General features: G+C 36.2%; 1 protein-coding gene and 1 long non-coding RNA gene across 13 annotated transcripts in view; one reads left to right on the forward strand and one right to left on the reverse strand.

Moving 5' to 3' along the window:
• The window catches only part of ARID4B (AT-rich interaction domain 4B), a 136,130-nt gene that overhangs the window by 45,654 nt on the left and 77,645 nt on the right, over positions 1-12,831 (forward strand). For all 10 annotated transcript variants that reach the window (XR_011488823.1, XM_020890544.2, XM_020890545.2 and 7 more), the window contains exon 3: positions 10,300-10,410. Coding sequence is in view for 9 of the 10 variants with exons in the window: in XM_020890544.2 (XP_020746203.1) it covers positions 10,300-10,410 (111 nt within the window). In the remaining variant the exon portion in view is untranslated. The remainder of the gene's footprint in view (positions 1-10,299; positions 10,411-12,831) is intronic.
• On the reverse strand, positions 609-4,091 carry LOC110135492 (uncharacterized). Of its 3 annotated transcripts, none has more exons than XR_002313384.2 (3): positions 3,935-4,091; positions 2,014-2,180; positions 609-863 (listed from the first exon to the last, which is right to left on the reverse strand). It is a non-coding gene; the product is annotated as an uncharacterized lncRNA (long non-coding RNA). The 3 variants fall into 3 exon arrangements; XR_002313386.2 differs by having other exon boundaries at positions 609-866; XR_002313385.2 differs by lacking the exon at positions 609-863 and adding an exon at positions 1,016-1,237.

Here is a 12,831-nt window from a genome sequence, read left to right on the forward strand (position 1 = left end):
CCGTTTAGCAGTGCTTAACTTATGTCTAACTTCTGTGGTTCAATACATGATTCCTGAATTCTCTTGTATGTAGGTACAATTCTAGGACTGGGATATCTGAAGATAAATATATAAGATGCCGTTTCTGTTTTAAGTTGCTCAATCTAGGAGAGAAGACGGATACAAACCACTGAAATGCAGTGTGAAATGTTCACCTTCACAGAGTGCTCGTACCCATTTGGACCAAGCACAGCTAGTGTGTAGTAGGACAGTGGGTGCTGCAGCACTGGTTTCCGAAAGGGCTACCTTGGGCTCTGAGGTTCGAGTGCGCTCTGTAGCCTGAGAGTTCTGCTCGCCACGCGTTACGTGCTTCAGTTCCTTTTGCTCACTAGACAAAGAATGGATAGGTTTTTCAAGCGATCAGAGATTATGGTTTGCTTTTGATGGTTTCTTTCAAGGTCGTGTCTGTCTGTGTATCTGTCCATCTGTATTTTTTTTTTTTTTTTGGCTATGCTGTGTGGCTTGTGAAAGCACAAAGTCCTAACCATTGGACTTCCAGGGAATTCCCAAGGTCATATTCTTGAGAACATAAAAGCGGACAGAAACGTGGTTGGTGAACCAGACAGCCATCAGGTGGGAAAATAGCTATAGCTTCATTAGTGGTGTAATGAGTCCACCGTTGGTTGGCCCAGGACCTAGATCTCTGTGTGAGGCCCAGTTCTCTGGCAGCAGGAGTTGATACACAGAGGTGGAGTCCTGCAAGCTCCAGAATGATTCGTCCTGCAAAGCTCTTGTCTTGCGCATGAATAGAGCAGAAACTGTGTTTGAGCAGCTTGTGGAACAGGACTGTTTTGTTTCTTGGGTGTTGGTCTGTGGTTTCCCAGCTGCTTAAAGGAAGTGGAGAAAATCAGTATGAGATTGAACCTAATATAAAATTGCCAATATTTGACCTTTTTTGATTTAAGAAAAATAGCAATTTCATATGGCTTCATCTAGTATTTGCTAAGTGTTTTACTCAGGACCTGTCAGTCTCCAAAAGTTTCTGAACATGCTACCTAATTTAAAACTCTCAAGCACCCTACAAGATCAGTCTACAGAGAGGAAACCAAAAATCAAAGTGGTGGGGTGACATACACCCAAAGATACACCCAAAGTTATTCAGTAAATGAATTGCAGTCTCTCATTCCAAAACCAGAGTGTTCAAATTTGCCAGGGTCTTAATCTGTATGTTGAGTAGTTCAAGTAGACAGCAGCCATTCTGAAATCAGATAACAAATAAGTGATGGCTTGTATCCAGAGAACTAGTGAACCAAGACCCAAACCCCAAATCCACATGGCCAGATGTAAATTATTATAGTGCCAGTTTATGGTTTTTCTTTGTGCTTCTGATTTTTGAACTGGCTGTAACCTTCGCTTTCGAGCTGTGGTGTAAGAGAAGACTCTTGAGAGTCCCTTGGACTGCAAGTCCATCCTAAAGGAGATCAGTCCTGGGTGTTCATTGGAAGGACTGATGTTGAAGCTGAAACTCCAGTACTTTGGCTACCTGATGTGAAGAGCTGACTCATTGAAAAGACCCTGATGCTGGGAAAGATTGAGGGCAGAAGGAGAAGGGGATGACAGAGGATGAGATGGCTGGATGGCATCACCGACTCAATGGGCATGGGTTTGGGTGAACTCTGGGAGTTGGTGGTGGGCAGGGAGGCCTGGCGTGCTGCGGTTCATGGGGTCACAAAGAGTTGGACATGACTGAGCGACTGAACTGAACTAAGCTGAACCTTCGAGATTATTAAAGTTTAAACATTATAAATAAGCATGGTATGCTCTGGGTGATGTTATGCTAAAGTAGATTCATTTGAATAAGGTTTCAATTTCACTAGCAAGATAACAGATAAGTTTAACTACTCTGAGGACAAAATAAATTGTCTACCTTTATGTTAACATGGAGAAAGTGCCTTTGCTTTTTGGTGCATAGAATAATGTCTTAAATACAGGTTGTACTTAATAAATGTCCTTCCCAGTATATTTCTCTCTTACCTCTTTGCAGATGATGAGCATTCTAGTTAGAATGTCTTTTTTGAGTTATTTAAGTTTCCAGGAATATGCAGACACCCCTCTATGAATATGTAGGTCTCTCTCTGGTTAATAGACATGGGCCTAAAATTTACTTATAAATAATTTGTGGTTCCATCTCACAAGGTAACCTAAAGTTTAGGAAGAAAATTAATAAATATAAATATGTGCCATCCAGAGGATTCTTGTGCTTGGAGGAAAGGGTTAAATTTTTTTTTTAATATGGAAGAACTTTTTACAGTTCAGTTTTTAAAAAAATGAGTAACTCAGATAAATAACATGTATGAGCAGTTCATAGAAAAAATATACAAATACCCAATAAATACATACTGTTTAAAAATAATTTTTTCATGTATTTCAATTTTATAGTACACAGAATTCATATAATCTCTGTACATGTATACATATATTGGGTTGGCAGAAAAGTTCTTTCAGATTTTTCCATAACATCTTACTGCTATCTTCAGACTTTGAGAGCAAGCTGCAGACATGATGTCCTTTCATCCCTAAATACTGCAGAGCATAATCCCCAACAAAAAGGACACTCTTCTCCTTATCATTGCATTCAACTGTCTAAATTGGAAAATCAGCATTGGTATACTACCATCCTAGTCTCAAGCCCGTTTCAGAGTTCATCAACTTTCCTAATTAGTCTTTTGCCTTTTCTGGCCCATGCTCAGTTCAGGAATACATGTTACATTTGATTATTACGTCTCTTCAGAGTACTTCAATTTGAAAGTCTTTCTCAGTTTTCACTGTGTTTCATGTCCTTTAGAGTGTTAAGGAATACAGACCTTACATTCTGTGCATCTAATTTTTCTCATAGTCAAAATCATTCTTGGCATGTATATCACAGAAAGGATGTGCTTTTATTCTCAGTGCATGACATCATTCTAGTACTGATAATTGAATCATATGCCAGGAATATGTCAATATTCCGTTCTTTATCACACCTTCACTCACCAGTTTAGGATCTATTGACAACTCTTATGAAATCAGTCACCTTCATGATGGTTGCTGAAAGATAATTCTGTTTCCATCATTCCTGCTATGTTTATTAACATTTTATTGTAAGGAAGAGCTTTCCTCTTGCTATATTTTTTAATTTATTCATCATTCATTTCCTTGTCAATGTGGAATCATAGATGCAAGTTTTACTGAGTGGGTTTTAATTTTTTACCTGAATATAATTTACTTACACATCTTAAGTCATTCAATTTTGACATATGCATATATCCCTAACAAGATTATGGGACAGCCAACACTTAAAGGTTGATGCTGATGGTTTCCCTCTTTTGGCCAGTAGGAGCCCCTTCAAGGTGGCTCCTGTGTCCCTTTGAAATGTTCCAGTTATTCATTGAGCATTTCTTTACTTATCTGGCAGAAGATGTTTTAGATTCTTCTTGTACTTTTTCTGCCCAACTTTGAAATTAGCTGTTTCTCCAAGGATCCTTGGTACCTTTTGATGTAGGATGGGTTCATCTGTTTGAATTATCTCTTGTTATTGTTTTAATGCCTCTTTGAGATTGTTGCATATAAAAAGATGGTTTTCATAGATTTATTATCACACAGTGTGTTTAAATACATTATTTACTGAGAATTTTAGTATCAAATTTAATATCTTGATTCCCTTGGCTACACTGGCACTGCCTTAGTAATCAATTTGAATGCTTACTGTTTTTAAAAAATCTACCTCAATAAAATGTCATCTAGCAGGTTTTCCTTTTTGAAAAATACATCTTGAGTAACTGAGTATTTCTTAGGCAGTGTCAACATTAGTCATTTGGAGCATTGATTAAACTGTTATCTTTCTGAAACTTACATATATCGTGTACTGTAGCCCAAGGCACATAAGAGATTACTGTTGATTCATTTGAGTACTTACATATTTCCATGGCATTTTAGCTTCTTGAAGGATTATTATCCACCAATAGCTAATTTAAAATTTGCTTATGCTTTTTAGTGTTTCCATGGAATTTAATGGTTTTTAGGTGCCAGTTAGGACACTTGGTAGATTGACTAGAAAAATAATTCTTTAAGCAGTGCTGAGATAACTGTGAGGTAGCTGTTGCCTTGACAAATGGAAAACTGTTCTGTTTGCTAAACAAAGGGATGGTAATTTAGTCATTTAATTTCCTTTTTGGCATGGAGGTAGTATAGAAATACATTTTATTTTAGCCTCTGAGATGGTCTGTATTTTTTTACCAAAAGCAGCAAAAGAGAACAAAAAAAGAAGGTAAGAGGTTTTTTTCTTCTTTTTTTCTGGTGATATACATTGTACACCTGACACGGTTGGTGTTGGTCAGAGGTATCTTGGTAAACCTGCTGACATGCTTCTTTGTATATCTCTGCTTTGGATCAAAGTACAGTAGCCTCAACAGAGAAGTGTATAGTCTTGGTAATCTTCCTGCTACACTAAAGGACTTTGATGGACTTTTTCTAGCATCCACACAAACCCTTAACCTCTCCTGCTACTAGAGTTCAACATGATGACTTCATTTCTGAATTAAACAGGGGGATACTATTTTAAAGACCCCTTCTCCATATACACAGTTATACTAGAATCTGTTTTATTTATGTGGGATCTCTTTTGTATAGGACTTAAAAGCATTTTTTTTAAAAAACATTTTTTAAACTCACGATTGTATCTCCAAAATATTGAGTAATGATAACAACCTTTATTTGGTATTGTATGCTGGGTCCTGTTCTAATAAGCACTTTAAATGTTGCGTTTCAAGCTTCTCCCTGTGAGATAGTCACTATTTATTGTGTCTAGAGGCAAGGTTAACTGGCTGCTCAGTGGTAGATTTGAGTGTAAGCAAGAGCCTGTGCTCTTAATTACTATATTATACTGATTCTCATTAATAGAGTCATTCCAAACACCCTGGAGAATATAGACAAGTATTAGTAAGAATGTTCAAAATAACCCCTCTTCCCAGTGACCAACAGATTATAATATTTTGAGTATTATAATTGGGTTGATAATTGTGGGAGCCAGATTATAAGGGAGAGTTAACACAGTTATGCCTTCTTTTTTTTATATGTGTGAAATGTTCCTTACTATATATATTAAAAAGTAAAAAGCTACATGCCAAATGGAAAAGACAAAACAGAAACTTTTTTTTCGAGCAAAACAGGAAAACATACTTTGAATAAAGTATTTTCATTTCTATATAACTCCTTTCCAGTCCCTTTCTCATAGGTTAATCCCTCTTTAATAGTTGTTTTTAGCTTCAATGTGCATGTTTTTCTGTGTGTATATTGTATCAAATGTATCTTTGATTATTCCTGCATTTCTAGAAGCATAAAAAGTATAATAGTTAAAAGACAGGTACATATTACCAGTTACTCTGTACTGTGTTCTCGTTTGATTGAATGCTAAAGAAATGCTATATTCTGAGGAGTAGTGACACTGGTTGAAAAAGTGAGAAAAGTGGTTTGACTTTCTCTTTGCACTTATTTATGATGAGCAGTAATTTATTATTTTTTTATTTTTTATTTTTCCATTTATTTTTATTAGTTGGAGGCTAATTACTTTACATCATTACAGTAGTTTTTGTCATACATTGAAATGAATTAGCCATGGATTTACATGTATTCCCCATCCCGGTCCCCCCTCCCACCTCCCTCTCCACCCGATCCCTCTGGGTCTTTCCAGTGCGCCAGGCCCGAGCACTTGTCTCATGCACCCAACCTGGGCTGGTGATCTGTTTCACCCTAGATAATATACATGTTTCGATGCTGTTCTCTTGAAACATCCCACCCTCGCCTTCTCCCAGAGTCCACAAGTCTGTTCTATACATCTGAGTCTCTTTTTCTGTTTTGCATATAGGGTTATCGTTACCATCTTTCTAAATTCCATATATATGTGTTAGTATACTGTAATGGTCTTTATCTTTCTGGCTTACTTCGCTCTGTATAATGGGCTCCAGTTTCATCCATCTCATTAGAACTGATTCAAATGAATTCTTTTTAATGGCTGAGTAATATTCCATGGTGTATATGTGCCACAGCTTCCTCATCCACTCGTCTGCTGATGGGCATCTGGGTTGCTTCCATGTCCTGGCTATTATAAACAGTGCTGCGATGAACATTGGGGTGCACGTGTCTCTTTCAGATCTGGTTTCCTCGGTGTGTATGCCCAGAAGTGGGATTGCTGGGTCATGTGGCAGTTCTATTTCCAGCTTTTTAAGAAATCTCCACACTGTTTTCCATAGTGGCTGTACTAATTTGCATTCCCACCAACAGTGTAAGAGGGTTCCCTTTTCTCCACACCCTCTCCAGCATTTATTGCTTGTAGACTTTTGGATAGCAGCCATCCTGACTGGCGTATAATGGTACCTCATTGTGGTTTTGATTTGCATTTCTCTGATAATGAGTGATGTTGAGCATCTTTTCATGTGTTTTTTTGCCATCTGTATGTCTTCCTTGGAGAAATGTCTGTTTAGTTCTTTGGCCCATTTTTTGATTGGGTCATTTATTTTTCTGGAGTTGAGCTGGAGGAGTTGCTTGTATATTTTTGAGATTAATCCTTTGTCTGTTGCTTCATTTGCTATTATTTTCTCCCAATCTGAGGGCTGTCTTTTCACCTTGCTTATAGTTTCCTTTGTTGTGCAAAAGCTTTTAAGTTTCATTAGGTCCCATTTGTTTATTTTTGCTTTTGTTTCAAAAATTCTGGGATGTGGGTCATAGAGGATCCTGCTGTGATTTATGTCGGAGAGTGTTTTGCCTATGTTTTCCTCTAGGAGTTTTATAGTTTCTGGTCTTACATTTAGATCTTTAATCCATTTTGAGTTTATTTTTGTGTATGGTGTTAGAAAGTGTTCTAGTTTCATTCTTTTACAGGTGGTTGACCAGTTTTCCCAGCACCACTTGTTAAAGAGGTTGTCTTTTTCCCATTGTATATCCTTGCCTCCTTTGTCGAAGATAAGGTGACCATAGGTTCGTGGATTTATCTCTGGGCTTTCTATTCTGTTCCATTGATCTATATTTCTGTCTTTGTGCCAGTACCATACTGTCTTGATGACTGTGGATGAGCAGTAATTTAAAATGAGGTTTTGCCTCTCCCATTTTAAAAAGAAAAACAAGGAGGTGGGTGCCAAATTCGAATTTACATTGGTTTAATGACTTGTTTGCCCACACACGCAGTGTTTCATAATAGTAATTGTGAATAGTTAAATACTTTCGGCATCATAACTGAGTACTTTTAATACTAGCCCTATTTTTCTGATATGGATGGACACTGAAGTTTAGGGAGGTTCGGAAGCCTATAAAGATGCACCTATGTAGCATAATGAATCGAGCTGGGATTAAGACCGTGTCTTCCTCTTTGAGAACCTGTACTATTAGTCTCACATTACACTAATTATAGAGTGATAATTTATGATCTGCTAAAATTACATACGGGCTTCCCTGGTAGTTCAGTGATAAAGATCTGCCTACCAATGCAGGAGACAGGAGTTTAATTCCTGCATTGGAAAGATCCCCCGGAGAGGGAAATGGCAACCCACTCCATATTCTTGCCTGGGAGTTCCCATGGAGAGAGAAAAGCCTGGTGGGCTACAGTCCATGCGTTCGCAGAGAGTCAGGCACAACTTAGTGACTAAACAACAAAATTACGTATGCAAATCTGACCATGTACATTGTGAGTTTCATTTGTTTTTCTGTAGAAATTCATATTCTGGTTAGCATAGTTTCACTTCTAGACAATTAATGTGTTTCAGAGTATCCCATTCTGACCATCTGTGTTGCTCCAACCTGTGTTAAAATGCAGGCTTGCTAAGCAAATATATACAGAATTCAGATTATTCATCTGAATAATTAAGAGAAATTAGAGACAAAAAAGTAACTTACCTATGATGATATAAAAAAAAAGAGAAATTAAAATCAGGGCATAGATCTTTGCTTTTCTTATGCCCATTTGAGAAATGAACACTGTCCTAACAATGTATTTAGCAAGTTTTTTTAAACTTTGACTTTTCTTTGCAAGTATTTTTCTAACAGACATTTTCTTTATGTACTTTGCTAATTCCTTTTCCTGTGTTCTAGTGTGAAGGAAGGAAAATATTACTCCCTAAAAATAATAATTTGCCCTCATGAAATCTGAGCTAATTATTATTCTTTTCTATCTACATGGATTTCCATGTTGGTTACAATGTGGGATGGGCTTTGACTTGGAGGAAAAGTCACCTTTTTCAGATTCAAGTTGAATAAATTTGCTCAGTAAGCATAGTTATTGTTTGCTAATGTTGGAATGTGACCAGTGTTTGATATGAGTATTAGTGAAAAGAATACTTAAATGAGTTTATATATACTAGTAGTCTAAATAATATTACGGTTCTATCCTCCCCCTTTTTGGTTTAAAATTCTTTATAATAAAAGTCTCTTAAAAGCTTGTCATTTCTTAAATATTTATTTGTTCCTGATTGGGCACGAACATGCACTTTTAGATGACCTCTCATTCTTTCTATATTTCACAATTTCTAGTTCCTCATTAATTTTTATTGAACCAAACTATTTATCTATGAAAATAAAATTTTACTGGCTAATGAGGCAGGAAGTATTAATGGGAGAGGTTGAGAGTTGTGGAGGTTAATGGGCCTTATGGTCATGAAGCAGCCCCTTTATCTGGGCTTCTCTGGCAATAACACAAAATTTATCAATTGAATTGATGTCTTTTTGACAATTTCTGAGTGAAGTGCTGCAGATCCTTTTCATATTCTTGCTAAAATAAAGCCACTAGCCTGTCTGAAATTAAATCAAAATTTTGAGCAAGAAAGATGATATTTTAAGAGGGATAAGCCATAAAGTAGAAATGCATTTATTAAATTTAGGAGCAAGACTAGTACAGAGTTATCAAATTGTAGTTCATGGTATCAGCATATTTTAAAAATAACCATGCAGAAATGATCATCTTTCTAATGAGGGTACACTTCTGCTATAGCATAAATTGAAATATAGGCATATTCTTAAGTAGATTTAAGAAATCATATACTAGATATGTTTTAAGGGTTTTTTTAAAAAATATGTGAGGCAAATGGCCATTAAGGAGGGTGACCTGATATGTTTAGTTGTAACCCCTTTTTTTGGTTTCTGATACCTCCCCACCTTTCAAAAAGTTAAAATTATTTGCTATCTTTATGATAATTTTTGTTATACCATTAGAATATTTTTTTAGAGATCTCTTCTACGTGTATTAGCCACAACTATTAGGGGTAAATTTATTTTAAGATCCAGATGAAATTGGTATTCTCATTGGTTATTGCTATATAATAGTATTTTTCCACCTTGTATTCTTTGGGAATTTCTGCAGGATGTTAATTGATGTTAATTTTAAAAAAGGGTTCTTTGGACAAATAGACTGGGAAATGATGAGACAGAATGGGAGTTCATTCAATAAACTGATTTCCCCAGACTCCCAGCTCTTTTTTTGTTCTGGTGGCACATCTTGGTATATTAGTTATTTCTTGTAAAACATTTTGGGAGAAGTTACTTGTATAATCTTTTTTTGTCTGTGGAATTGATTAATGTAAGAACCCGTTAGAACTATAGATACTGTGCAGAAAAAAAACCTGATTATTAAAAAACAGCTAGATTAGGACTATTAAAAATTAAATCACAGTGAGAAAGCTTAGAATAATATTTATTGTAGATGGAAAGTAAGCATTGAATTCATGCCAAAGCAGTTGAGACATTTTGGCTGATTTCTACTTGAGAATTTTCAAATTTGATTTCTTCATACAGTTTTCACCAGTAGTTTGAATCTATGTGGTTTTTCCCTACCCCCTTTTATACTGTTCTAGTTTAGAGTCATCTTGATAGGGAGCTGTTCTGAATTTGGATGGCTGCCAAGATAATAGCCTAAATGTGAAAAGATATTTTCTTGGAGCTTTAAGGATGTTCCTTTTCTTTCAGTGGTTATTTAGTAAAAAAAAATTTTGAATAAAAGGGTGGATAGAATGATACATACTTGTGATTAAGCTAATTCATATCATGGACCATGTGTGTTTTATGTAGAGAAAAAAGATACCTTTGCATCTTTGATGTACATTTTGGTACATGTAAATAGACCTTATGATATATATTTTACTTATTTTTAAGTTAGAGTATTTTATAGATTGTTCTTGTTAACAATACATTCATGTATTTTAACTTTTATAGCTGAAACAGGATTAGATCTGCCATTCTGAAGTCTGATTTGGGGAAAGAACCTGAAAGTTTAAATCTAATGATAAGTTTTTGCATTTTTAGGCGCTTGATGAACCTCCCTATTTGACAGTGGGCACCGATGTGAGTGCTAAGTACAGAGGAGCCTTTTGTGAAGCCAAGATCAAGACAGCAAAAAGACTCGTCAAAGTCAAGGTACAGTGTGTGTGGATGCTATAAATTCTATATTTAGTGTTCGATGTCTGAACTTTCATTTGGTGAATGTATTAATTTTTTCTTCTGCAAGTTGAGTTTAGTTTCTAAGAGTAAAGAGTGTAAGAATAACTGAAAACAAAGCATTATTTGTGATTCTTAAGTGTTCTAACTAGAATGAAATTAGATGATCATAATTGGTATTTTGAATGCCATTTCACTACAGACATGGTATTGTTTGTATTGTTAGCCTTTTAAAACTGGAAAGGACCTTAGAAGTCATGTAGTTTAATTTCTTAATTTTATCCTAAGGAAAATGAGGCTCAATAAAGGGTCAGTGATTTGTCCAGGGCCATTCTGGAAAATTAGTGACAGGATGGGTATTAGAATAGTACATCAGTTTTAAGAGCCTTCCCCATTTTAACCATGAAATTGAGATGTGGTTTATAACTGATGATGGTGGATCTAGTTGTTGATTCCTTATCTTCTACTTTTCTTGAAAAAATCTTGCTAATTTATTGAGTTGCAAACTGTGCAGGTGGGAAGGAAGATGGGGATATGAGAATAACCTCATCTCTTTTCAAGATATTTATAATGTAGGTCAGCAGATACCCCATAAAATATTGTTTTGAACGTCACCAGTAAAACAGCCATAGAGGTGTTATACTTGAACTATCAGAGCTTCTTCCATGCTTGTATGCCTTGGTTCTTTCCTTACGCATGGCTGTGTTGAAAAAAGCTTCGGGGGTGATTCTAATTTACACTGCTAGTTAAGAACTGTTGTGAGAGGGCCTTTAAATTAACTGTAAGCCTGTAGGATGTCGATTTTGTCTCCCTCCCCACCTTCAGGTTTCACAGGCTTGGTGTACCTAAGCTCCTGTCGTGGGTTTTCCTGTTCTAACTTCACACGCTGGCGTTCTCTGAGCACTCATTTTTTGCCATTACTATCTTGTAAATGAAGAGAAGGTTTTTTTTTTAATCAGTTTCTCACTCTTTTCAGACAGAGCTACTGAGAGCACACGTAATACCTTAGTGTGAATTAGACTGGAATCTCTCCCTTTGGAGAGAGGTGGACCTTCTCCTCAGCAGAACTTGGCCTCCAGATAAGCACCTTCTAACCTGTGCTGGTTAGAAAAGGTGTTCCTTTGGGCAGGAGCCATGTGTTACTGCAGGAACCATGCTTCTGGCATTGAGCTGTGATTTGTACTGTCACCTGGGTGTCTCTGTGTAATATATGAACCTGCAAAATGACACACAGTGGTTCTGCCCTTTCTTGCTGTCGGTGGAAGGAGGAAAGCGGTCTGTGCTGCTTGTGCTGACAGCAGAGTCCCGGCCGGCACCTTGTGTCTTACAAGTAGTGGCTGTCTAAAATTTGTTCTTAGTTCTTTAGACTGCTCTAAAAATCTGTTTATAAGTCAAAGCTAATGCTTTTCTCAGCAGATACTGTAGTATATTTCTGTATCAGTTTGTTTATGATTCAGAGTTAATACACTTTCAACAATTTGTTGATACACTTCTTCCCCATCAGTTTTTATTTATTGAACATTTATTACATGCTAAGCATTGTATCAGGTATTGAAACTCTAGTACTAAGACCTTATCTCCATTCTTAAGTGGTTTACTGTCTAAGTGAATGATACAGATGTGTAAACACGTAATTTAAATAAAGTGTAGTAGTGCCATTGTGTGAGACAGAAATGTATGGTATGCTGTGAGTACAGGACAGCTCCTTTCATAGCTGGTTTGTGAGCCTGTTTTGTAATTGATTACCACACACGTCAGATAAGACCACATTAATGGTTCAGTCCTTGGAAGCTCTTGCTTTATATAGGGAAAACCACCTTTTTTATACTGAGTACTGGAAGCTATTTTGTTTTTACTAATTAAATATTTAAACTTGATCCCTTTATTTTAACTTAACTTTATTTTAACATCTAGTGTCCCATTCTCTGATGTCTGTACTGACAGAATACAATATAGTAAAGTTCTGCATCCGGATGGCCTGAGTTTGAATCTCAGCTCTACCATGTACTAGTTCTATGATCTTGGACCAGTTGCTTACACTTTGTGTTCCTCTGTTTTCTTACCAACAAAATGGGAATAATCACACCTACCTAATAAAGTTTTTGTGAAGATAATAGGTTCAAAGCTTGAGCTTGATGCTTGACTCTTAGCAAATGTTTGTTGCTACTGCTTGTGAACCAAGGGCTTCACAAAATGGTAGAATACCTAATAAACTAAGATCACCACCTCCTTTTTTCTCATTTTTTAGGAAAACAAAATATATAATTAAACTCATAACTAATAGTACTGAATAAACTATAATAAGTGAATCATCAAGTAAATTAGTCTGGGAGTTGTCTGTTAAATAGTAAGTTTTTCAGTTAATCTACTTAGGGATTGAGATTTTGTATAAACTAGGCA

This window comes from Odocoileus virginianus, chromosome 7 (assembly GCF_023699985.2).
Source record: "Odocoileus virginianus isolate 20LAN1187 ecotype Illinois chromosome 7, Ovbor_1.2, whole genome shotgun sequence".
Classification (NCBI taxonomy): Eukaryota; Metazoa; Chordata; class Mammalia; order Artiodactyla; family Cervidae; genus Odocoileus; species Odocoileus virginianus.